Source organism: Danaus plexippus, chromosome Z (assembly GCF_018135715.1).
Source record: "Danaus plexippus chromosome Z, MEX_DaPlex, whole genome shotgun sequence".
NCBI lineage: Eukaryota > Metazoa > Arthropoda > Insecta > Lepidoptera > Nymphalidae > Danaus > Danaus plexippus.
Genome location: NC_083559.1, coordinates 9,561,767 through 9,587,386, shown reverse-complemented (window position 1 = coordinate 9,587,386; position 25,620 = coordinate 9,561,767). Strand labels below are relative to the sequence as shown.

Genomic DNA, 25,620 nt, shown 5'->3' with positions numbered 1-25,620 from the left:
CTTGTACCTACCCAGAATACGTTCGATGAAAATATATTCCCCGTCCTTTGCTCTCTTACATCACACCAGCAAGCTGCACTTGCGTATTTGTATTGTGTTTACTGCGCAAACGCCAGAGACCAGACCTGGTGGAAGGTGAAGAGGTGATTGTGATGCAAAAACGTGCTCTCCGACGTACATCATAAATACCACCTAAGTATTAGATACTCTAGTAATCGGTAAGTACAATTTAGGACTGCACATAAACATTTTCGACCATATCTTTTGTTATTTGACAATTATTATGTCAATAATCAAGTTGTCATTACTATTTGTGTACGTTCTAAAACTTGTTAAATAGTTTTTTTTTAAACATTACTATTATAAAAAAAAAACTATTATTGTTATTACTAAAATATTTATTTTATTACTTAGTTTAACAATAAATGTAAGTTAATTTCAATTATAATACATTTAATATATGGTGAATATAATAAAAAATAAAATGTGTTTTATTTATTGTAAATTTTAAGTCGAGGATTTTATATACTTAATAAATGATTAATGCTATGTTAATACACTTTTAAATATAACAATGCACGGAGTGCATTTTGTGAAATCTAGTATTGCGCAGTTACCTAGGGGACCATTGTTTAATTATCTGTGCCCGGGTCTGACTTCTGCACACACTTCACTTCATTCCTGATTTTAATCTTCACAGATCATCTCCTGCGACCTGCATGGTGCAGAGGAGATATTTTAATTTTTATGTTTAAGCTTTAACTCCATATCCGTTCAATATGAATTCAGTTTTAAATCCAGAAGCTCCAGAATTTTACCCTCATTTAACAGCAGTAACAGAGGTACGTAATTTATGTAGAGTTCAATATCCTTTTTGACAATATATAACATGTGTTTTTATCGCAATCGTTGCTTCTGAGCCTTGATGGAACTCTAATGTGTTAATATAGGTCAAATTCAATCTATTCCAATTGATCCAATCAACCTTTCTCGACAACTATATGCATATTAAAGTCTTAAATGAGACTGTTTTTGTACAAAGTGGTCGAGGTAAGGATATTTTGTTTCATAGACACAAAAAACAATGTGTTTGAATGAGGACGCGTTTTAAATTACTGGATATAAACATGGCTATAGATGATTAGTTATGAAATTTATTTATATGTAAAAATATAATGGATAACACTTGGTGAAACTATGGAGGGTGTACAGTTTTAAAAATAGCTGGTCAATACACACAAAGTGGTATCCTCAAAATATTAATTTGTTAAATAGAATTTCTATGTGATTTAATTTTTAATATTTCTTATTATTAAATATTAAAGTATATTATTTAAGTACCAGATTATTTATAAATGAATATCTTACAAGGTTGTTGTATTCAAAATTTTGTGCTGTAAGGATAATTGAAAAATTAATATACAAATAAAATAATAATGTTTCAATTTTCATAAATTCAAACAATGTATCCTTAATACTAAGATATAAATAATATTATTGTCTTATTTTGTAGCTTATATTTAAAAAACTAAGGAAGTTGTACATATAACAATGTATAAATATGCATTGTTATGTATATTTATATGAATTTGGTATCAGATATAAGAGGTAGCTTTATTGATTATAAATACAAGAATAAATACAACATTAAATACATAAATCAATAGTACTAAAAAATGTGGGTAGAATATAGGATCATGTTTTCTGATGTATGATATACATATTTGCAATAGAATGGACATTCAAATAAAACACGTAATATATAATGAAATTCAACACAGTATATTTTCGTAATATAATTTTGTTTTAGGATGGCTATACAAAAGTGAATAAAACAATAAGATCCTCAAACTACCTACCAGTGGGGACTTCTCTGGAAATATTCAAGACCTTTCATGATTTTAACATAGTGTCGAGTCAAATGACAAAGAATTTAATTTTACAATCAAACGACATAATGAACACAGAAATACCTAATGTGAAGTTGAAAATGTGAGTATTGAATTACAGTTAGCTTTTATTTTATATAGTTTTATTGTTATGTTGCTGTAATTTAAAGCCTCTCGTATAATCATGTTATAAGCTTGTTTCATATAACTGTTGCTATATGCATTTTTGATTTGAGAATGTAATAGTAACTTTTTATAAAAGGTTCAGTGTTGTGTTGCTTGCGAAATGTCTTTTTTATCTGATTCCTGGTTAATTGGCACAATATGAAATATTTAATATGCAAATTGTTAAATTTTTACATTATTGCTGGACCCATTGTTATCTATTCTGCTTGCATGTTAGTCAAGTTAGTATAAATATATGCAAGTATTTTTATTCTTTTCATCTTTAAATGTTAAGATACGTTTTTATGACCTTCTCTATCTGGCCTTGTCTGCACTTAACTTGTATTTATTAATGTAGAAAACTTTCTTGTTATAGTTTAAATTTGTATAGTAACTATAATATGTAAATGGCTGGAAGGGAAATTTAAAACCAGGTTTTGAAACATTATCTCTATGTGTGGACGCTGAATGTGCACAATAAAAAATAATAATTTAGATAATTATATTTATACTGGCTTATTCTGTTTAGAAGGAATATTATATTGTTTATTAGCGTAAAATTGAATGTTACCAATAGATATAGGCATTTGTAGAATATGTATTTTTTCAATAGAGCTAACCATTATTCTCAAATATATTTAGTTTTTATGCCTACCCCATTTTATAAAACACTCCTTAAAAGAGCAAAACCCTCTCAAAGGGTATCACAAGTCTCACTTATCTCAGTAAATTAAATTATAAACATCCCGATTTTTTTTTAATCTTTGTATTGCCCTGAAGATAAATATATTATAGAAAACTTATAATCACAAAACCCCAAACATTAAAATTATAATAAATAAATGTACTGTTCATTTATATCTAACTGACCCGTCTGCTATCCTGTACATGACCTAATGGCTGTGATCAGTTTTCATTGCAATGTCCTTTCAAGTCACATATAACAGGTCTTCACAGATGAATCTTTCAAGCAAATGAAATCATTTCCCTATCATCTATCTGTTTCTCTGTAATTTTCAAATCAAACTTTTAAGATTTTTTATTTTCTTATTAAATAGAAAAATTGATGCACCTGAAATTGATAAGTTTTTTTTGTCAGGCATATGATTTTGTGGACGTAACATATGCTTGAAAATCTAAGTGTATTCTATAAATTTATTAATATTATGAAAAATTATATCATTCAGGGATGCCTAACATCTTTCTTCAAATGACTTTCAAATGCGACACGACATTTGAACCGGACTGATGTATGAGGGTTAATCAATAACAATTGTGTGTCTAACGAGAGTTTGCAAGGACTTTAAACAACGACTGCTGTTAAGTGAAATAAAATCAATATATTGCGAATATCATCTTCATTATAATTACAATAAAACAACTCTGCATTTTGATTTGTGATTTGACCACAGATCTCAAAAGAAGTGTTCCGTATAAAAACGTTATGTTTGAATTCTTACATTGATATTGATTGAAGATGACTATATGTTCTAAACGATCTCTTGAATATAGTCACATGTACCTTTGTAAAGTTAGGAATTTTAAATTTTTAATTATTCAGTTAAATTCTAAGTTTGCACCAAGTATATAACATTTTCCACTTAACAGAAATAGTTTCATGATCATAATAAAGTATAAACATGAAACGAAAACTTAGTACTCAGTTTCAAGAGAGGAACTTGGAATTTAAAACAGCCAAAGTTTTTATTGAGAAGAAGTTTACAAAACAAATTTCTTTTGTATTTAAAATGTGTTAGACATAAAATAAACTAAATAAAATACACATTATGTACACTAGTATAATTTTGACACGCATAATACTTAAATCAATGAAGATAATGAGATCTAAGATTTTCGCGAGTATTCATTTAAATGAAACTAGTATTATTCGGATTTACTACGCGGACTTTTCCGCGTAGTAAATCCGAATAATACTAGTTTCATTTCAATGAAGATACCTCAATACGTGTATTAACTGAGTGTAATGAAATTTCTATTCTACTATTGAACTTGAAGACAGGCATGCATCGTGGCTACAATTGGTATATTTAGATTGTCCACAAACCAATTGATTTGTTTTCACAGAAATGACGACGAATACAACACAGACCACGTGATTGACGTCAACGATCGCATCCTAGATCGTATCAACATAAACATAGAAAATGTTTGCCGTGGAGAGGAACCGGGACCTTCATTCAGCTCCCCAGTGATAACTAAGATACAGGTAGTATTTTTATAACCAGTAGATGTATTATTAATAGCTGCCGCGGACAATGTTAGGGTTGAATAGATTACGTCAGTAAATTTAAATCTTCATCCTTTTTAACGGCAACTGTAAATTTTAAGTGAGTGAAATATTTTAATGAATAAGTTATGGTAATTAAATATTAGAGTTGAATTTTAAGTAAAAACTATGAAAATATTATATTGGCACGGCCAGATCCACTTTGCAGATAGAAAACAAATCGACTTTACAGGAGTTAAATTTTTAAACTATATGAGAAGTGGAATCGTTCTATTGATTTTCAGCAAGTGCACCAATTAAATAAAACATTACATTTATTTGCTAAAAGATTTTTTTAATTTCGTAATTGGTATCACTGCTCAGGACTTCTCAGTTCCTCTGTTACAGCCACGCATTTTTGTAATGACTATTAATTGCTTTAGCTTCTCATACCTTGCAACCTTCTTTAAATTCCCTAAAAGATTTATCACTTCCCATATAACTCCTAAGAATAGTTGTATTTTGGATACAATTTTAAAGATACTTTACGAAAACTGAACACATTTGTATAAATATATCTAACATAAATTATTTAGAGATGATATAAATCAAATATTTAATCGAATTTGAATGCCACGTGTCATCTGTTGGATGCATTCTTAGCGCGTGTATCGCCAACCAAAGGATATCCTGCTCCCAGACGTTAAATTATGTTATCATCATATTGATATCTCAATCAAGATCTATTGCAACGCTCATATACAAGACCGCTGCAAAGTAGCAAACATTTGTTGAATTTTCAAGTGGTGTTCTCGTGTCGGGTCGCGTTTGGTAATATTGGGTCTTGCGTTTGAGATTAAAATATTAGATATAATTAAAAAGATGAACGTTGAAGAAATAATGCTATATTATAAATAGTGGACAATATGTTGCATTAAAAAAAGGAGTATTGGATAATATTGAAATCAATATATAATAATTATTAAAGAAATGTATTAAGGGGCAAATCAACATCAAACTATACCAGGATACAGTATTCTGTACTCGACGTGGCAAGTGATTTAGAATATTAATGAACTCTGATAGTAATATTTCTGTTGTATTTGTGACTCGCATGGATTATAATATGTTACGAACTTTTACGTTAATTGTGATTATGAAGATATTCTTATATTATCTATTTATAGCAAAAATATGAAACTATAAACAAATGCAAAAAAGAGAAAAGTTTCAAGGATTTTTCCTCCCCAGGTCGGCTCGACTATGTTTTTTGGAGCCAAGAATATTGCGCGTCCTCAGCTCTCGTTTAAAGAGCCAGTCGACAATTCTGACAATTTATGGGTTCCCAAAATATCCGACAAACCGAACAATATCAAGCCGCTAGCGTTGAACATACTGTATAATGACGAGGGCGAAGCTGTTGGGTAAGTGTTTGGAGTCTTTAAGGCTTTCTAATTTATATTACATACAACATTCACATACATAACATAGAACATTCCTTTGCTCTCCGCATTCCATAGATACGAGCATCCTTACAAAATAGAGCTGGAGTTGTATCAACCACCGACTAAAGTGCTAGAGCCCGACACCGAACCGCCGACTTTTCCGAAATCTCTTGAAGATACTCCACTGTCATTCATAGAAACAGTTGCAGATTTGGAAAAACTTGTAGAGCATCTGAACACAGTTGACGAGATAGCTGTAGACGTGGAACATCATTCCTATAGGACATATCAAGGTATTGTTTCAAATGTACAGGATATCAAATATTACGTGAACAGGTATGCTGGGTCAAAATTACTCGTAAATATAAACACACACTAATCTACACATACACTGTACGGAAAATAATATATGCGGAATGACTGTAAGGTCTATATAGTTCATATACGTATGTTTTTAGTAAATATTGTTTGGATAATCTAAAATCAAAAACAGTCAATAATTTATTTATAGATTGCATTACACTTTCATTAATTTTACTAGTATTTGTTCCATCTAAACAAATATATGTTTTCCCAGGCATCACATGTCTGATCCAGATATCGACATACGAGGGCGACTTCATAATCGACACGTTGGCCGTTAGAGAGCACGTCCACAAATTAAATCTGGCATTTACAGACCCAAAGAAGTTAAAAGTGAGTTATTCTTATCATGTTAGGACAATATAATTAAAACAATCCTATGATCTGTATACACTATGATAAATTCCCTAATATTAAATAGATAAATTAATTCTGTCGTTGTGAAAATGAAGAAGAAAAGAATGTGCTAAATTCAATCTGCATGACATTCGAATATAATATTCCTTTTCCAATTCATCCGTAATATTCATGACCTCGCAAACAACCTTTGAAGCACCCGTAACACGATTTGTTATATATTGTGACCTACATTCTGGTTGGAAATTACTGGTTTTAAAGTCTTACAAAAGGAATGTTTAATAAACTTATTATTTAAAATTCTCAAGTATGTTTTTGTTATTCGAATGTTAATTTCATTATTATTTAATAATTTCTAAAATTAATGACTTAAGTTCGTTTATATTATGTTCAATATCATTTAATACTATCGCCTGATTTATGCCAAATTTTTAATTTTCTTATTACATTCACAAGTTCATATATTTAAATGTACTCAAAAAGTAAATAAACCATAACTAAACTAAGCATAACCATTTATAATTTCGACTTATTTATAAACGGGCTCAATATACGCACAAGTATGTATCTATTAAGTCAAAATCAGTAGATTCACAAATAAACGTTTTCTTAGGTATTCCATGGCGCTGAACGTGACATAGTATGGCTGCAGCGGGATTTCGGTGTGTATGTGGTCGGTATGATTGACACTCACCAGGCAGCTAGAGCTTTAGCTCTGCCAGGGTTGTCACTGAAGAGTCTATTGATGAGGTACTGCAGAGTGGACGCTGATAAAAGATATCAGCTCGCCGATTGGCGTATACGACCCCTACCGGACGAACTCCGCCAATACGCCCGAGTTGATACACACTATTTGTTGTACATGTGGCGACGTATGAAAGCTGATTTATTGGCAATCTCGCCAGACGGCAGTCTGCTGCGGTCTGTTTTTGAGAACAGTAGACATATCTGCTCGTTGACTTATAACAAGGAGGTTATAAATGAAAGCAGTCATCTGAAGTTGTATGTGAGGTCGAAGAAGTCTTTCAATACGAGACAGATGGCAGCTCTAAGGTTGTTGTACCGCTGGAGGGATGCAAATGCTCGTGAGTTGGATGAGAGCACCACGTGAGTACAAAAAACCAATGTGTTTATATATTAAAAACTTGTCAAGGAGGTTTTTTGTTGCTAGTACAATTTATATATGTTAATACACTCGACATAAAGAATTAATATTTGGATTTTACATGAAAAATAATAGGAACCATTTTTTCTTGACCTTGGATTAATTTTTATACAATATTCCATATATTAAAATAAAAAATCAGATTTAATCTTATGGCCTATCGAAGCCTTTTTTACCGTTAAAGTTTTCTATATTAACCCTGTATGGTTACACCAAAAAGTTTTCTTTGCTTCATATTTTTTCTTCCACCAGGTATCTCCTGCCGAACCATATGCTACTGGCCCTGGCGGAGACGCTGCCACGTGAGCTTCAAGGTGTCAGTGCACTTTGCAACCCAATGCCGCCGTTCCTCAAACAGAACCTCATCACTGTACATCGGATGCTTCTGTCGGTTAGTTGGAAATCTGATCTAAAATTTATGTTCAAAAAACTACTCTCTCGTTTGAAAAAGTCAAAGGAAAGTGACCCATAAAGTGGGGGATGTGCGGGAATTCTTCTTGTTGGTGTTTTGTGGTTTATCATTTTGTCGGTTACTAAATTTATTTCTCAGTTGAAGGTAATGGCTGATTTAAGGCTGTTTTTTTTTTTAGGAAAAGTTAATTCTATCTCTCCAAGTATCTTTAAAACTAATGTTATGGATTCGTAGTTTTTAATTGTGATTTAAATATAAAAAATTCAATGCAAATTGATCCATTCAACGATATGTTTGTGTGAAATTAAAAATATCCAGATATGAATATCACGTTTTATACTTTTTTTTTGGACGTTGGTCAAAAATCAAAATTCCGAATCAACGTTGACGTTATAACCTTAATAATTGAATATTACTAGTTTATAATCTTATGTGTATTTTTCACTTCAGTGTCGAGAGTTACCCCTGGAGCCGGTGCTGTATTCCAGTTCATCTGGTGTCAGCATCGCGATGGCGCCAGCTCCTCAACGTATGATACATGACCTGAGCCATCTTCACTACCAGTGAGTTTATATTGTGGGTTCATTTAACATCTTTAGTAACAGTATATTATAATGTTATATTTAAGTACAAGAGCCTAGCGTTCATGGACCTAGTCATGATCTGGATACTTTAAATTTAGAAAAATTTTGAAGGCCAATTTTATTTGTTTATATCAATCTTACAGAATAATTGCTGCTAGGTATAGTATATAAAAATGTGAGATATCAATTTTCATATAATTAACAATATTATAGGTCTTGGACGTATGGGCTTTTGTATAATTTTACAGCATGGATTGTAGAAAATATTAACGAGTTTTTAAATCATTACATTTTTGCATTAAAGGGTTACGTATAAACTTTTAAATTATATAACAACTATAATTGAAATACATGTATGTAACACGAACAGACCTTATTTAAAGGAAATCATTGAAAGGAAATATAATATTTTTCAAAAGAGGAAGTTTAAATATTTAAAAAAAAAGCTTTGATCGTCTCGTAAATAAAATAAAAACTGTAAAGAAAAATGTTCGTCCTGATATTGCTTTCACCTTTTATTTGTGATTTTCATACTAAACGAGTATAAACATATTAAACGAGTTCACACTCCCTAGTATGGGCTGGAAAATGTTTGATCGTTATGCTTACTCTAAGTGAAATCGTCAACGCTTACTGTATTCGTTAACAGTTATTCATTGATAAAGTTCTCCACATTATCATATTGACTTCATTGAATAAGGAACAGGAAACGATTTATATGTAGTCGGACGATGCAAACTTGTGCCAAGCGAGATCTGATATCATTTGAAACATTAAAAATTCCGTCAATAAGTACTAGATATATATCAATCAATTAAGCAATAAAATTTCATTACAGTTAATTTATCAAGCGAATTAAATAACAGAGTCTATCAACATTCACACTTTATGTTTTTTTTTTTTATCTGAGTAATAAATTATAGGGACGAAGTTTATGACTGTCATCTACCGCGTACTGGCGATCTGATATGTGATAATTGTTATACACTGGCTCTATTTATTTAACACAATATTTAACGAAATTACAATTGGTTTTATATAAAAAAATATTTAATAATATAAAAGTAAAAAACTATATCAAAATGTTTGTCTTTGAATTAATTATTTCGTTAAGATTTCTAAACGAAATTTAATGATCGTATATAAAATGATAGGTTTAGTTTTCTTGGACAAATTATAAAATTGTAGTTCTTTGAACACATAATTCAACAATGATCAAGAATGACAGTTATTTAAACTGGGAATGTTAGTTGATCGTGTATACATAGGATTCAATATTTATAGATTAATAAAATGTTAGATAATATTTTTATTATAATAATGAAATGAGAGTTAATGTTACCATATACAAATATTACAGGGAGGGTGAATCTTACCCAGAGGTAGACGCGACCTTCGTGGAGCCCGACCTGCCAGTGTTCCAGCCTAACGACGCGCCCATAGTAACTATCTATTATATACTTGTTTATGTGTGTTTTGTTTGAAACAATAATTATGTAGTCATTTAGGCTCCACAGGGAGTGCAAGTGCCTTAAGGTAACACAGCCTAGTGAAGAAAAAAAAATGTATTACCATATATAATCTTAGACTATACCCATTCATAGAATGTATTAGTAGTAAAATGAGATCTCGATTGTAGTTATTTTAGTTTTTTTTTCATATTTTATTTTATTTTTTTTTGTTTTTCTTTACATTTAAGTATACATTTATGATATCCATATCATAGTATAAAAAAGTACATTATCATCGAACGATGTGAATATTTGTATCGAATAAATAATTTACTTTTTGTTTTGTTTTTTTTTTTAGTTTTATATATTATATGTTTTTATTATATCTAGTTGGTAATGGCAAAGGATCTGTTTGTGTTAATAGTTTTGGTTTTCTGGTTATTCATGAAGTGAAAATGGGAATTAAATTTTTGTGAATATTTTGATGTCTATAATCATTGGTGATGGGTATGTATACTGTCACTAACTAATAACTGATTTTTCTTTAGTCTTGTGTTCGTTTCTCTCAATTCATTATCTAACAATCTCTAGTTAACTTCTGTTGCTTGCTTGGACGATGTTAGGTAACAGTGTGTTTTCCAACTCTTCTGTGATGCTAGATCTTGTCTCAACTTAGGTGCTATTTCTTATTCCTCACTGTATGTGTGTTTTTATTGCGTGGCAACCTATAATGCCTTTAAATATCTAAACTCTGTACGGTATATGATTTATTTTGTATAATATTAACGTCACCGACTATTTGTTGGCAGGTATCCGATCTGAATGTGGACGCCAAGATGTTCATTCCGCCTTACGATAGATACAGGAAGTATCGAGCTCTTGCACAGGTATATATAATAGTTATATTAGAAATATCAATGTCATACGAACTATCTGAAACATTTGCTATCTATAGGTGGAAGAGATCAAGGAATATAAGGACAAAGAAGCAAAAATTGCCGCAATATCTAAAGGTAACGAGTTGATAAAGACAGAAGTATTGTTGAAGTTGCAAGAGGCAAAGTCCATGATAGAAAACGAGGGGAAGGGAGATTTGAAGAAAAAGGCTGAGGTGCCCCTAGAGGAATCGACCATCAAACTATACGATAGCAGAAGTGGTGGAACAAGTGACGGGAATACAATCGAACGAGGTCGGGATAGGTCCCAAGAGGGTGATGAAATATCTAGAGGAAAAAATGACGGAAGACCTGACGTCTCTAATCAAAACTCAGCACAACGCAAGAGGAAAATGTCGAACGCTGAAAAGGCCGAGGAGAAGAAACGAGAAATTGGCAACGAGAAGACTTCGTCTCAGAACAAAGGTGACAAAACGAAGAACAAAAACAAAGTTAAGAACCAATCAGAACAAACTAGCGTTAAACCGTACAATTATAAGAAAGTGAATTACAAGAAGTTCCACGACGAAGTCGAAAGAACGCACAAGCAACCTAAGTCCAAGTTCAAAAAACATAAATAATTTAATCATGTATAAGCGAAAGTAAACGAACATATATAATCCCATGTATTTTTATTTATTTAAACATTTAGATTGTAAGTTTGGCGAGCTTCTAATGCGAGATATGCTTGTTATTTTTGATGTTCCATTTATTAAAAAAAATATTCATATTTATTTGTGTATATTCTTAAACTGTCAAGAAAGCAACGCGAATTACTACTGTGTGTAGTCATGGCGACCTTACATCATGCAAAGCGTTTTATGCTGCGTTTCCAATGAAAAAATAAAAAGTGAGCATTGCTTGGTTTTGTTATAAAAATTCATGAATACCTACGTGTATCAAAAAAACATAGAAATATTTATCCAAACGTGCTGTTGGCTCTCTAATAATTAACTTAATAACCATATATCTATACTTTTAAAACAATGCTTATGCGATATGATAATCAGACGTCTTAATCTACTTAGCAAGAGCATAATCATTAGTTGAAAACATTTTTCTATATATTGCGTATTACCTCTGACACCTGGACACAAATTCATGTTTACTTAAAATGTGTAAATAGTTCTAGCTTGCTTCTAGGGTAAATTTCAAAGAAAAGACTTAGATGATGCAAGATAATTATATAAATCGATGCTATCGATTTAGTAACTTGCTCAAAATAGAACAAATGCTGAATTTATTCCTTTTCACCTTCAACTTTGGTCCGGAATGTTATGACCAAATCAGAAAATAAATATTCCAGTTCTTTTGCTAACTGTACTATTACTATTAACATGTTTTTTTTTGGCGGGCCGTTATATTTTACATGTCGTCTGCCCGTGATCACGGTTACTGCAAAGTAACCGAAACGTCTAGAGTACCTATGTAATAGATCCGAAAAATATTAGTTGTATTTACATTATAGTACTTGCGTGCAAAATACTATTTGATACCTAATATTCCTACCTACGCTACCACCTGACCTAATCCTGATTCCTACAAGTAATATCATATGTAATATGTATGCATGTATCTATAATAGTTTCGTAATGACATTAACAATTACAAATGTATTTGAAGAATGTTATATCAATTAACAAAATTGTCCTATTGTCAAACAACCAATCATTCTTCCCTACACATTTATATTGATATGGGTCGACTGTCTACAAATTGTTCGTAAGTCACAGCTATATTACGGATGATATTATCCGAGTCTGCTTTTTATATCATAAAAATAAACATAGTCATATAAATGAAAAAAAAAAGTTAAAAAATATAGACATTCTTTAAAATATCCGATGTAATATGGAACTAGTATCACTAAAAACTGGCGTTTTATATTACTTTTAAAATTTTTAAGCTGGTATGTAGCGATGGGTTACGGTAATTTTATTTGAGATAAGTATATTATGTAAATATATCTAAATTGATATTTCTTACAATAATAAGATTAGAACGCAGGTAAAAAGAATATACAGATAAATATATTACAGTTTCAATTTAATTATATGTATTTATTTATTTTTCAACAGGTACACACAGTACTAAATTAGAATATGGAAATACAAAAAATATAACAATAGTTATCATACTAAAAAAAAAGTAATAAAAATCCCATTTATATAGTTACAAAAAACATTCTCCCCCTAAAAATAGTCATTTAATACTAGATTTTTTCAAAAACAGTAAAAATACTAAAAGAAACCGCACATACATATTTATATATATGTACACAGCCTTATGCACTTTAATTATTTTATAAAGGAATGAATAAATATTGCATAAAAAGACCCTCAACCAGAGTCCACTACTTAAGTACATATTTTTTACAAAAAATTATAAATATGAATAATTACAATAATGCAAATACAGTAGAAGTAATTGCAAACTTCACACACCTTTATTTGTGAAAATACATTTAGTTTATTAAAATGTACTTCTGGATGTAATTTTTTTTTTTTAAATATATATATATATATATGTGTGTGTGAAATAAATATATGAACATGTCTTGTTAATAATAAGGCTTCAGACTTTTTAACCTCTTCAAGTATACTAGAACTTTTATAAAAAATCTTTAAATCTTGTTTAAAAGAAATACAGCAACTATACAAATATATTTTTTTCAATAACTACATTGTTCTATGACGGTCACTTATTATTTTTTAGAGTGTCACATTACAATAATGGCTTGAACTTTGCCCTTAAACCTCCATGGTTTTGTTTGTTGCCTAACCTTCAGCTACCATTGTTTGAAATTAATAAATAACAATAAATGTTAATAAATTTGTCTATGATGTTATATAATTATTATAATAGTGATATTTTCATTAACGTCCTTCATCCATATCTTCCAACATAAATACAGCATCGGGTGAATGACCGAATCTTATAACTGACGTATAGCCTGGAATATTTAAAACTTGTTTATAAATAAATATACATCAGAACACAACTACATTAAAGACATAATTCATTTCATATAAAAGATTGGAATGTACTTGCTTTACTGCTGCGAAAACACGTGCACACTTAATATCGAAAAACAATAAAAACGTAAAATAAATTAGGAAAAAAAAAATCAAACCACAGCATTATTAGCCAATAATATATTTGTTTACCAAAACTAATTAAATAATACTGTGTATAAGGAACATACAAAATCACTGATGTTAATTAAACATAAAAAAAATATATATAGGAACGGAATGATGTAAACACAAGACAGACAGCAAGCAAGAATCATAAAACAAAATGCGATTAAAATCATTTGAATTAGAATGTCCTGTTTTAAGAGATTGTATTAAATGAATTGTTAATTTTAATTTTTTATACTGGTTTATTAATTATAAATGATTTTAAGTGTATTCAGTTCCATGCAAAGTAAATTCCAAGCTTTTACTGTATTTTAGGTTATAAAAATTCTATAGCGGATGAACTCTGCTTCATGCACTATGCATTTATATGCAATATGATATTTTTTTTAAATATATATAATAAGTGTCATACAAAATTTTGTTAGGTTAAAAAAGTTATTATGTTATTTTTCTAGGTTATTTTCTTAAATTCAAATTTTATATGTAAACATTTAAGTTCATAGACAATGATTAAGACACTGGTTTAAGACAAGACAAGTCGAATTACATATATTTATATATTTGTTATTGTTTTGAAACAGATTCCTTTGGAATGATTTTCTGTTCCATGTAAGCACACACACAACTCAATTGATTCGTTCAATTTTTTTGGTTGTGTTTAAGCAACACATGACAAAAAACGACAGAATTGTAAACATTATAACAAACAATTTTCGATTATACAATAGGTACTATAAAATTAATTTCGAGAATTTTTTTTATAAAACTATTGTAAAAAGTAAGTACATTAATTATATTATTTGGTTAAACATGGCATTGTAAGTACAAATAATTATCATCGAGTATTAAATTCAAAATGTACTGTAATTTTATATAAACAAAGAAACATTATTTCTTAAGTACTTGTTTAGGTATATTCAATAATTAATGTATTTGTTGCGTGAAATACAGAGCATATAATATAACTATTAATAACCTAAAAAATGGAATGGGTAAAGTAAATTTTTCTAACTGGCAACTGAAATTTTTGTAAAATAATCATAATTGCCAATGTTACCATCACATGGTCACTTTCAATCTATACTATGTATAGTTTTGTAAAAAAAAAATAGTATAAATAAATTATTACGTCCTCATCACAAATTCAAAGTACACGAACAATTTGGCTTTTGCTAAATTTATTAGACACAACCGGAATTGACTTAAGTATCATTAATCATATATTTTGTTAATCTCAATTTTATTTTGTATAATTATTTAAAATACGACAAAATTTATATTACAATACAATTATAAAAATTCTTAGATTAACTGTTTATAATAAACAATTAAAAACAATATTACGTATGAATGGAAATCGTGTTAGAACACTTTTCCTTACGTTATTCTTACTCTAAATATAGTAAAATCACAAAATAAAATATGTATATAAAAGAAAAATCTCCTTGTATGGATTAATTGATTACGTTTCGGAATTATTCCTGTATAGATTTACCTTGATTGACGTGTGTGTATCTGTCCCTCATTAAGTACTGAACTGTAGCATGAATGGCGCATGCTATGAATGCGAAAATTCCAAACCATTGGAAAGTGTTCCAACCCCCATGAATTTCATAGAGTCGACCCCCGATGAAGCTACCAAGAGATACACCAACACCCTCGAAGACTGCTCCTACTAGACCCTGGAATATATTTAAATAGTTTTAGAGATATTATCAGAAGTTATAATTAACTACTAGTTTTTAATTTAAAAAAAAAAACTAATCAAAAAAGATAATATGAAAGATAACAGAAAGACAAATAGAAATGTTAGAGAAAATACAAATAACAATGGAACATGGATACATATGGTCCATAAAAATGTAAAAAAAAAAATTGTATATATTTTGAATAATGAAATAATGTTTGACTTACTTGTACTGTAGTTTCTGTGCCGGGAGGTGATACAACGTTCGCGTATGACGTCATCGTGGGATAGAACATCCCAAATGTGATGCCTTGGAACATCTCTATAGGAAGTATCCACCAAGGGTTGGTCAGTATGGAATATAGGATGAAACGAAGGCCTAAAGCGAATAGCACGAGCGTCATGGCGTTTATGTGACCGATTTTCTTCAGAAGATATCCTAAAAAAATATAATGTATATTAAAAATATAATATAACAGCTTCAATCTGTTTAACATAACTGTCTCTGTTCATAAATAACTACTTTTCTATTATAGCAACCTTGAAAATTTGATAAATATTTGAAAAAGCGTACAGTAAAATTCTCCATATAGTATTACGAATGTCTTACCTGACACGAACATAAATGGTATCTCTCCACCAAATGTTTGTATGGCACTAACCAGTCCCTGTAACGTCTTAACATATTCAACTTCACAGTTCAACCCTGATATGTCTTCGATATGCCAAAACAGGAAGTTCCATATCAAGCCCGTACACAGACCGACTGATATAGTCCATATCAGAAACACAAATGTTGGTAGCGATGTCAACAATGAACCCACGTCTGCTAAAATGTTCACCGACATCTTTGTTGACTCCACCTTAAATTATTAAATATTCATAAAACATAAGTAATAAAGTGTTATTAGGAATTTTATTTGTTTACAAAAAATAGTGGTGCTTAAAATTAGGCATAAAAAAAAATACGCAGTGGTCTCGAAGTTACTGTAATGAACTGTCACCGTCGTGACTGTAATGCCAAAAAAAAAAAAAAATAATTTCTGCTTGTAACGAAACGACAGTGGAATTTTATAAGCACATTAATTCATATGTTATTCAGAACAAACAATACACGAACCTGTAGGAAGCAGGACACAACGACATCACCGAACATAAATACGGTCATGAGAACGAACGCGATGGTGTAGTCTTTGTAAGCGCCGCTGCTGAACACATCTATTAGTGTTCCCGTGACTAGGGATATTATACCGAAGCCAACGGAACCCCAGAGGCGTTGCTTGCCGTAGCGAGAGATCTTAGTATCTGAAGTGTTTAAATGACATTTTAAATAATTCCTGTAGCATTTTCTTCATTTTTTAAAAAGTGAAAATAGTGACTAAAAAAAATAAAGCTATTGTTTTGATCTGCGAGTTAGCTAAATCTTTTATCTAACCAAACCTACAAATAATAAGTGCACTATGAATGGTACTGTAATTGATATTATTTTAAGAAACTTTTTTAAAGCGTCATCACGAATTTGATAAAATGTACTTAAAAACCAATGAGTAATAATTTCATAACAAACCCAGCACTTACCAAGCAATCCAAAGCAAATTGCGTCAGCGAAGGTCACCACAACAGCCTGACCGACCCAGCTTATGATCATCATAAGGAAGAACAACCAAAACTGCAGCGAGTATTCGCTCTGCTTGACGTCTGATGTTGAAAACAACTCGTTCACCTGATTTTTAATGATTGGACGGATTTATAGTTTTGATTACTTAATATCACTTATAAGTTAAAGCTGAAGCTGTAATATTTTAATGGTAATTTATTGAATATAATTTTCTTATACATTTTTTTTGTTGTATATAAAATATTATACTTTTAACTTCTAACTAATGTCCTTATGGAGGTTAAGTTATTTTGTGAGAAAAGCTACATTACTACGCTTTTGTGTGTCTTATTTTTTATTTAATATGCATTGAAGTTTATACCATTTCGTTGTCACATTCTATCTCACAGGAGGCGTGGAAAAGGTTCGCTTCGACCTGGTATTGACTCTTGTAGATACAATTGGGGTAATGTATTGATCCTGCGACAAATTTTAATGAAAATATTACAATTTCTTACAATTTTTTTTTCTATTTACTTTTCAATTTGCGCTAAATATTTATTATTCAGTTTTTTTGGGTACAAACTTTTAATATATTAATTTCATCATTTTATACATGTTATTTTTTTGAATTTATTTTTTATTGTTTTAATATATGGAGTTTACTGTTGTAATGGTTTTACATACACTCAAGTAGAAGAAACTATGATATCCATAACAATTATATTAAAATAATGTACTGTTATAATTGATAATATATAATAATATTCTTTGTACTAGGCTGGTTTGAGATGTGATAAGACAAAATTATTTTACCGTCAGGCATCTGTATATGATTGAGCTGTATATAGACGCACTGATGTTCAGTGATTGTGGATGAAAGGAGTATAGTTCCGTTGAACTCAAGTGTATCTGGGAAGTGACTGTTTGTTGGCTGGCAGGCGCTTGTGACATCTGCCTCCCAACCTTCACAAATTTCCATTAATTTCCATGGTGTTGATGGATCTAGATCACAGGAGGCCTGAAATCACATAACAGTTGTACTGAATTGTAACTTTGTAGAGAAATGTGAAAAGAAAATGAAGCACAATTTGATTTCAAGGGTTTTTCATAAATATAGATTAAAAAGTCTTTCCAAAGTGTGAATTAATTATTAACTAATAAAATTACCGAATTTTCAGGTAACTAAATTATAAATTGTGGTTGAGGGCAAAAATTTATGACAGAAATATAATATTTCAATACATAAGTGGAAGTTAAGTTACCAACAGCAAATAATAATCAAAAAGTGTTAATTATATTTTAATTTAACTAAAACTTCATAGACCGTTAGACAAGAATACCATCTTTAATGTTTTTTCCACCAACATAGAACCTTAATTCATTATTGTGTATACATTATTATTTAAAAAAGGTACTTACTCTACACTCATCAAATTCGTCACTAACTGGCAAACTATTATTGGTGCACAGTCTAAAATTCATCATATTATCAACACAGGTCATGTTTGGTTTGTTATCACCAATGAGTTTTGATAACATCTCGTTCTTACAACTTAGTGTACAAGGCTCATTGATATCAACAAAACCCATTCCGACACGACAGTGTGGGGTGAAGGTGTAACCTAGAACAAGGTTGGATTCATTTTACGTATTGAATATATGAATAAATATGATATGTAAGTCCCAATATTACAGCAAAATGTTCTTTTTTTGAAAACCCTTATCTCTCTTCTAATTAATAACTTTTACATCCATATAATAAATAGTAAACAAATTGTGATAATTTTTATTTTTATGATATAGTGAGTTTATTTTTTATAGTTATTTATAGATTGCCAGTTGAGACTATGATATTCTAAATCGTGATTTAGATTTCTGGTTTGTCTTTGATCAAATGGATTTTGCAAAAAATTGACAGTTTTATCAAAAGATAAGGTATGAATGTATCTCAATTGAAAAAGTAGAAACAATACATATTGAATCCTACATTTATTAAATTTTATATTTGAAATTTACTCACCATCAAGTGTGACATTATTTGAAGCCATGTTTAGACACTGGTCTTTAATTTTAATATTGCTTATGTGTGTTAAGTACTCAATGTTTTTAGAATCGCTGTAGCAATATTGAGGTATATGCCAGTGCTCACACACAGTCTGCCACATTTTTGGTGAAGTCATGTCACATTTCATCTGTGAACAAATTACTTTATACTTACTATCCAATTCCTAACCAAATGGATAATTTATATGTATACATAATGTTAGTATTATTAATATTATTGTGTGGAGTTTTAGCAACCCAACTTACCTTACAAACGGCAGTCTCATTTTTGTTCTCCAACACTGTAACCTTACACATATCTACTTGTGAATTTGATTCATAGCAACTTCTCAGAAATGTGACACCATTCCCACAGTCCAATTCAACAGATGTCTTCATCCCAGTTTCTGGGATAAAATAAATGGCAAGAAAACTTACAATCGTCACTACTTGAAATAATATGAAGATTGATTTTTGTATTTTAAATCTGCAAATGAATTAAGAGCACTAAGTATTATAAATAATTTAGGTTAATAACTGAGAGAATTTTAAAAAGGATGATAACATTCAAGTTGTTGAGAGATAATGTGATACTATACATAGAGAAGGCTTTATGTAATTCAATATTGAGATAAAAATGTTGTAAATAATGTATAAAAAAATAAGATTTCTCAAAAAAATTTTAACTTGTAAGTACATAAAAATAACATATCAACATAAAATAGGACATTTTATTTAAGGTTATCAATAGGATTATTACCTGTCAGCAATAACACCGAAAAGTGGTTTTGCAATCAGACCAAATATTGGAAGGACTGTATATATTAATCCGACTGTAGCAGATGAAAAACCTAGTTGCCTGGCATATGTGGACAGATATGGTACAACAGGTGCAGTACCTGGAAATAATATAATTAATTATTTCCATTTTCATAAACTTTTTAATTCCTATTTCAATATGCCTTGATATGACTCAAAGTGTAATAAATTAAAAATTAGCAATTTGTGTCATATTAAATTTTTTAATATAAAAAAAAAATTTTAATAGTTACAAAATAATAATTTAATAAAATATAATTTTTAAAAACAAATCCAGAGCTATTACATTGTATTTCTTAAACAACATATCTGATATGACTTTGGTGCTATCTAAATATATTAATTTATCGAGCAAGCAATATTATGCTAGATAATCATAATTTATTTGCACTCACCAGCATTAAACAAAAAGAAATGTCCTTTCATAGGCAACAGCTTCTTATTGATATTCATTTTAGCACCTTTTATTCTGTAACAGTTTCTTATTACAGGATATATAAATATTTTTAATAAACATTGAAATATAATTGACTTAAGCATTTATTTCTCTTAGTTTTCACACTAAGCTAAATGTAAAAATCATTACGCTTAGCCACATGTGTTTATTATAAATAATTACAAGTTCGCATATTTTTAAGTATTTATATATATGCACTTAACAGAGCCTGTTTACGTGATTATATAATAGTTAAGAGAATAAATTATATTCTATGTCTTATATGTTACTTACCAAATGATTTGATAAAAAATGTGGAGTTTTTTATTACGTTAACTCACTGATAGCTAACAACCTACATTAATAATAGATTAGGTATAATTTTATTATAATTTAGTTTTAAAGAATTCGTAAGATTTTGTTTAAAAATTATAACATTAAAAATATGGTTGTCTCTTATTATGAGCACCTTATATTTTTCAGTTTAAATATAAGGATTTAACTTCCTAACTCTAACATCACTACATACATACTGACAGCTGTGAGCTGACTACTGACTCTTGACTACAGACAGCTGACAGTTACAGGTCACAGATGGTCACAGATGGTCACAGATGGTTACAGAATAACTTTTGATAGGTCTGTCAAAATTTATTCTGTAACCAAAGTGTAGTACAAATTAACAATTCCAAATAAAGAAGATTAAAATAAATAAAAATAAACAAGATTTTTCATTTGAAACACTTCAAATTAAAGCTAAGATTTTAATGATCACATTAAATTTAAATTTAAAAAATATCACAAGTAGCAAATAATTTAAAATAAATATATTTAGAAGCCAGCGTTCAGGAAGTAGCTAAAATGATTTTTTCACAGATATATAAGATTTAATATAATTAATTACAGAAACATTGGTACTGTTTCATAATAACTACTTAACAAAAATTATATTAAAAATGTATAACGGAAACTCGTACCGTATTAGCCAGTCAAATCATTTAAGCCTTTATTAAATTTGATGTGCTATATAATAGATATATTGAAGCAAAAACGAAAGCACAACAATTGTTTATCTTGAGGTGAGAAACAATTTTCCACAATTTAAAAAGAAACTTGCAAGGTTAAAAATTGAAACTGATTTTGTCAAACTTGCTTTCTTTTATTCATTTTACTAAAATATTAATATAGAGGGAGATGACAATGTTTACACGTAAATTGTTGGCATCCCATTATCTATTTGGAAATATTGTATTGCTTCCTATCGGGATGAAATAAAAGAATGTGGAGAACATTTAACATAAGGAGATAAAGCTTTAAAGTTGCTGCTACACGAAAGCCCTTTGGCTCTTCGTCCGGCTTTAGTGCCATTGCCCTTCTCAATGAGAAGCATGGATGATGAAAGATATATAGAAATTAGTTTACATAACAAATTACATTGCTATAGTCTTTGTATTAATACTAGTTAGGTGAGTCGCATGACGGATTAGGTAAACACCCGTCAATCACACTTATTCTACTGTCGACCAAGGACGACGATTAATTACCTAATTTAGTTGTTTCTAACGTCATTGTGCGTATTAGTTATATTGATATAATTTACAGTGTTTATATTATATCGTCAAAAATTAAAACTATCAATGTCAATAACATTTATTTATGTTTTCATATACGTCAAACATTATATGATTATAAAATTATTAAAATTGTGTAAATAAAAATATAGAATTTGTATTAAAATAAAAATATTTTCACCATATCTTTTATATACCGTACGCTCCTAAGCAGTATACATACATATGTATTAAACATTAGGTCAGCGACTTAAACAAAATGTCATCGCAAATCCAATCAGGTTGTAGGCGGGACCATAATACCACTCTTCGCAAGATACGTAAAGAAATCGATGCTCATACAAACCGACATGAGTCCAGAGATTTCTACCATAAAATTCGATCTATCACAAAAACGCTTTCCTCGAAGACCTGGGCAGTTGAAGACAATGATGGTAGACTAGTAACTGAGTTAGACCAAATAACAAAAATTTGGAAGAGTTATTGCCAGTCCCTGTTTCAGGATAGTCAGTCAGAAAACTTTCCAAATACAGATCTGATTTAGAAAACCTAGAGCCCAACCTTCGTAAGTCCGAAATTAAAGCCGCTATTATGCATCTCAAAAATGGAAAGGCCACAGGTAGTGATGCAATTTCGATTGAAACAATAAGAGCTTTAGATGACATTGGTGTCAATATTTTAAAATATGGCGATCGGGAACGTAGCCAACACAGTGGACTCATAGAGTTTTCATCCCCCTGCATAAAAACTATCGCCTTATGGCTTTAATTTCTCATGCTAGCAAAATCCTATTACATATTCTCAACGAGCGACTGAAGACCTTTCTATTGAAAGAGATCGCTCCAGAACAAGCAGGGTTTTTGAAAGGAAGGGGTACTTGTGAACGGATCCTTATTGTTCGGCAAATCATAGAGAAGTCGCGAGAGTTCAACAAGCCGACATATATTATAGCCGAGATGTGGTGCTGGAAACGTATGTTAAGAATCTCGTGGATCGAACATCGTAGTAATATCTCCATACTCCAAGAACTCGATGTCAAGCAATGTATTTTGACGTTAGCGCAAATATTCTTCGGACACGTCTTCTGGTGAGGAGATAAGTCAATAGAGCATCTTGTAATGCAAGGAAAAGTGGAAGGCGCCCGAGCGCGCGGTAGGCTACCCATGCGATGGACCGACCAAATCAAATCTGCTGTGGGCGTTCCCTTGCATGAGTGCACCAGACTATCTGCAAGCAGAGAGAAATGGCGTATTCTCGTAAGGTGATTAACATGTGCCTCAATAAATATCAAGTAATAATCACGACCACTCTGACAAGAGTATTATGACCAAGAAGAAGTATTAAACATTAAAAAAAGAGCAGAAAGGAATCGTTATGAATAATTATTAAATATATAGTTATATGTTACTTTTTATCATTATGAACTTTAAGATATGTGCAATACACAAACGCACTAAATAAAAATATACCTAAACATTCTAAGTGCTGTCATAAAAAAAGGTATTGAATAACACCTTAGATATGTACATTGTTACGTGCTCTTTGGGATTTATTTCCACCTCTACACACCTTTGGGCTTAGAAAATGTACTGCAAGTGATTACATGCCTTAATTGTTTTTAGTGCATCCATATGATATCTTATAATGGATCCATTGTCCACAATCCATTTGAGAGATCAGGTGTTGCTGAAAAGCTAGTAAAGTATTTAAAAGCTATACAAAAATATGAAAATGAAAATTTATATATATTTTCTAAATTACATGTAGGTAAACAGTAACCACAACTACAATGTGTTGTCGATGTGTCCAGTAACTATGAAGGAGAAAACGGATAATTTTGTTGTTCAATGATATACAGCGAAAATAATGTTTAAATTTACGTATTCACCTTAAAAAAAATTATAGTTTTAAATGTGCATCTATATTTGTATAGCCTGAAAAATTCAAAAATATGTTATACAAATTTACAAATTATCTACTACTATATTTTTTCTTCAATAAACCACCCTATCTGTTTATATAATACGGAATAAAACTACTTATATAAAAAAAAACATAAGGGTTATTTGTATAAATTTAAAAGTTTCACGAATTTAGTTTTTAGAACATTACATTCTTAAAATTTCATTGATTTATGTTTGTATATAAATACAATATGAACTTCTTGTGAAGCTATATCTTTAAAATACCTGATGTCAGAGTGTAGATTTTAATCTAGAGTAGGCTGCTTGGTAACGGTGACCGTAACGTAAGAAATACCTACAGGGACGAAAATATATATAGTTATGATTGTTTCTCGATGGAACCTTTACAGAAGTGAATATTTCGTCGTTTTCGTATCTTCATACTTTTCTAGGTTTTCTGATCTTACTCATTATTCGTATTCAGTTTAGCAAGGCGGTATTATAGTGTGTCTTGGACAATTAAATTTACTCTATAAATCACACATGCTTTACAAGACGCATTTCTTGCATTTATGATTTTAACGAAAGTCCTCATTAACAATTTAATTTCATATACAGAGGATCCACGTCATCAGTTCTGCTCGTTATTTGTGGTTTGATTGTTATCTAAGCTTATATATGTATCTACCCGCACACTTCATTACAGAACTAAAATCATTACAGTTTATATTTGTATCTACATGGATACAAATATAAACTGTAACGGCCTTCTAATAATAACTAATTGAATATTTCTCAAAATGTCAAAGTATGTTTTTTTATATGGCCTATTTAAGTATAGTTAGAAGGGAATGTTCATAACCCTGTTGCATCGAAAAGGTTGTTAAGAACATTCTTTAACAATTAATTAACAGCAAGTAGACTCTCCGCTAATTAATGTTTAAAAAATTTACGAATAAAATAGTTAAAAGAAAGTACATATTTCATTTAATTCATTCATTGAACCGCGTTAAAATATTACAAACCTTCGAGTATTTTACTTAATTCTAGCACTAATTGTTTAACGGAGGTTTTCCGTCAATCTAACAAGCTTGGGCCAACTTTGGTATTTTTTTAGTGGTAAATCTATATTAATTTTTTTCCGTAAGTTGCTGTGAAAATGTATTAAAAATTGTAAGAGAAAAGAAACAAAAAAGAGTTAAATTCATTAAGTATAGTTGTAATACGATTACTAGTACGATTAAAGAAAAATAAATTGCCAATAGAAATCAGAAAGGTACTTCCAATAGAAAAGTTATGTGAATTGATACATTTTACTAGAATAACTGTGACAGCGATTTATGTAGTAAAGTTATTTTTTGACTGATTATAGGCTAACATGTGTAAAATCTATAATTTCAATATTGAAAACGTAGTCGTAGCTA

At 30.1% G+C, this 25,620-nt stretch overlaps 2 protein-coding genes across 2 annotated transcripts; one reads left to right on the top strand and one right to left on the bottom strand.

Moving 5' to 3' along the window:
• The first annotated feature begins 1 nt into the window (after position 1).
• LOC116777864 (exosome complex component 10) lies at positions 2-11,613 on the top strand. The gene is made up of 13 exons (XM_032671615.2): positions 2-218; positions 701-842; positions 1,811-1,992; positions 4,140-4,281; positions 5,533-5,705; positions 5,802-6,019; positions 6,304-6,422; positions 7,060-7,553; positions 7,864-8,002; positions 8,474-8,586; positions 9,968-10,049; positions 10,868-10,945; positions 11,014-11,613. The coding sequence occupies exons 2-13, from the start codon at positions 780-782 to the stop codon at positions 11,572-11,574; spliced, it is 2,364 nt and encodes a 787-aa protein (XP_032527506.2). The 5' UTR covers positions 2-218; positions 701-779; the 3' UTR covers positions 11,575-11,613.
• A 2,208-nt stretch (positions 11,614-13,821) lies between these two features.
• Positions 13,822-21,257, bottom strand: LOC116777739 (major facilitator superfamily domain-containing protein 6). Its single transcript, XM_032671437.2, has 14 exons — positions 21,016-21,257; positions 20,681-20,754; positions 20,227-20,365; positions 19,734-19,953; positions 19,444-19,615; positions 18,843-19,045; positions 18,237-18,441; positions 17,803-17,900; positions 17,402-17,546; positions 16,944-17,128; positions 16,434-16,686; positions 16,051-16,262; positions 15,632-15,818; positions 13,822-13,946 (listed from the first exon to the last, which is right to left on the bottom strand). The coding sequence occupies exons 2-14, from the start codon at positions 20,736-20,738 to the stop codon at positions 13,870-13,872; spliced, it is 2,154 nt and encodes a 717-aa protein (XP_032527328.2). The 5' UTR covers positions 20,739-20,754; positions 21,016-21,257; the 3' UTR covers positions 13,822-13,869.
• Positions 21,258-25,620: the final 4,363 nt, after the last annotated feature.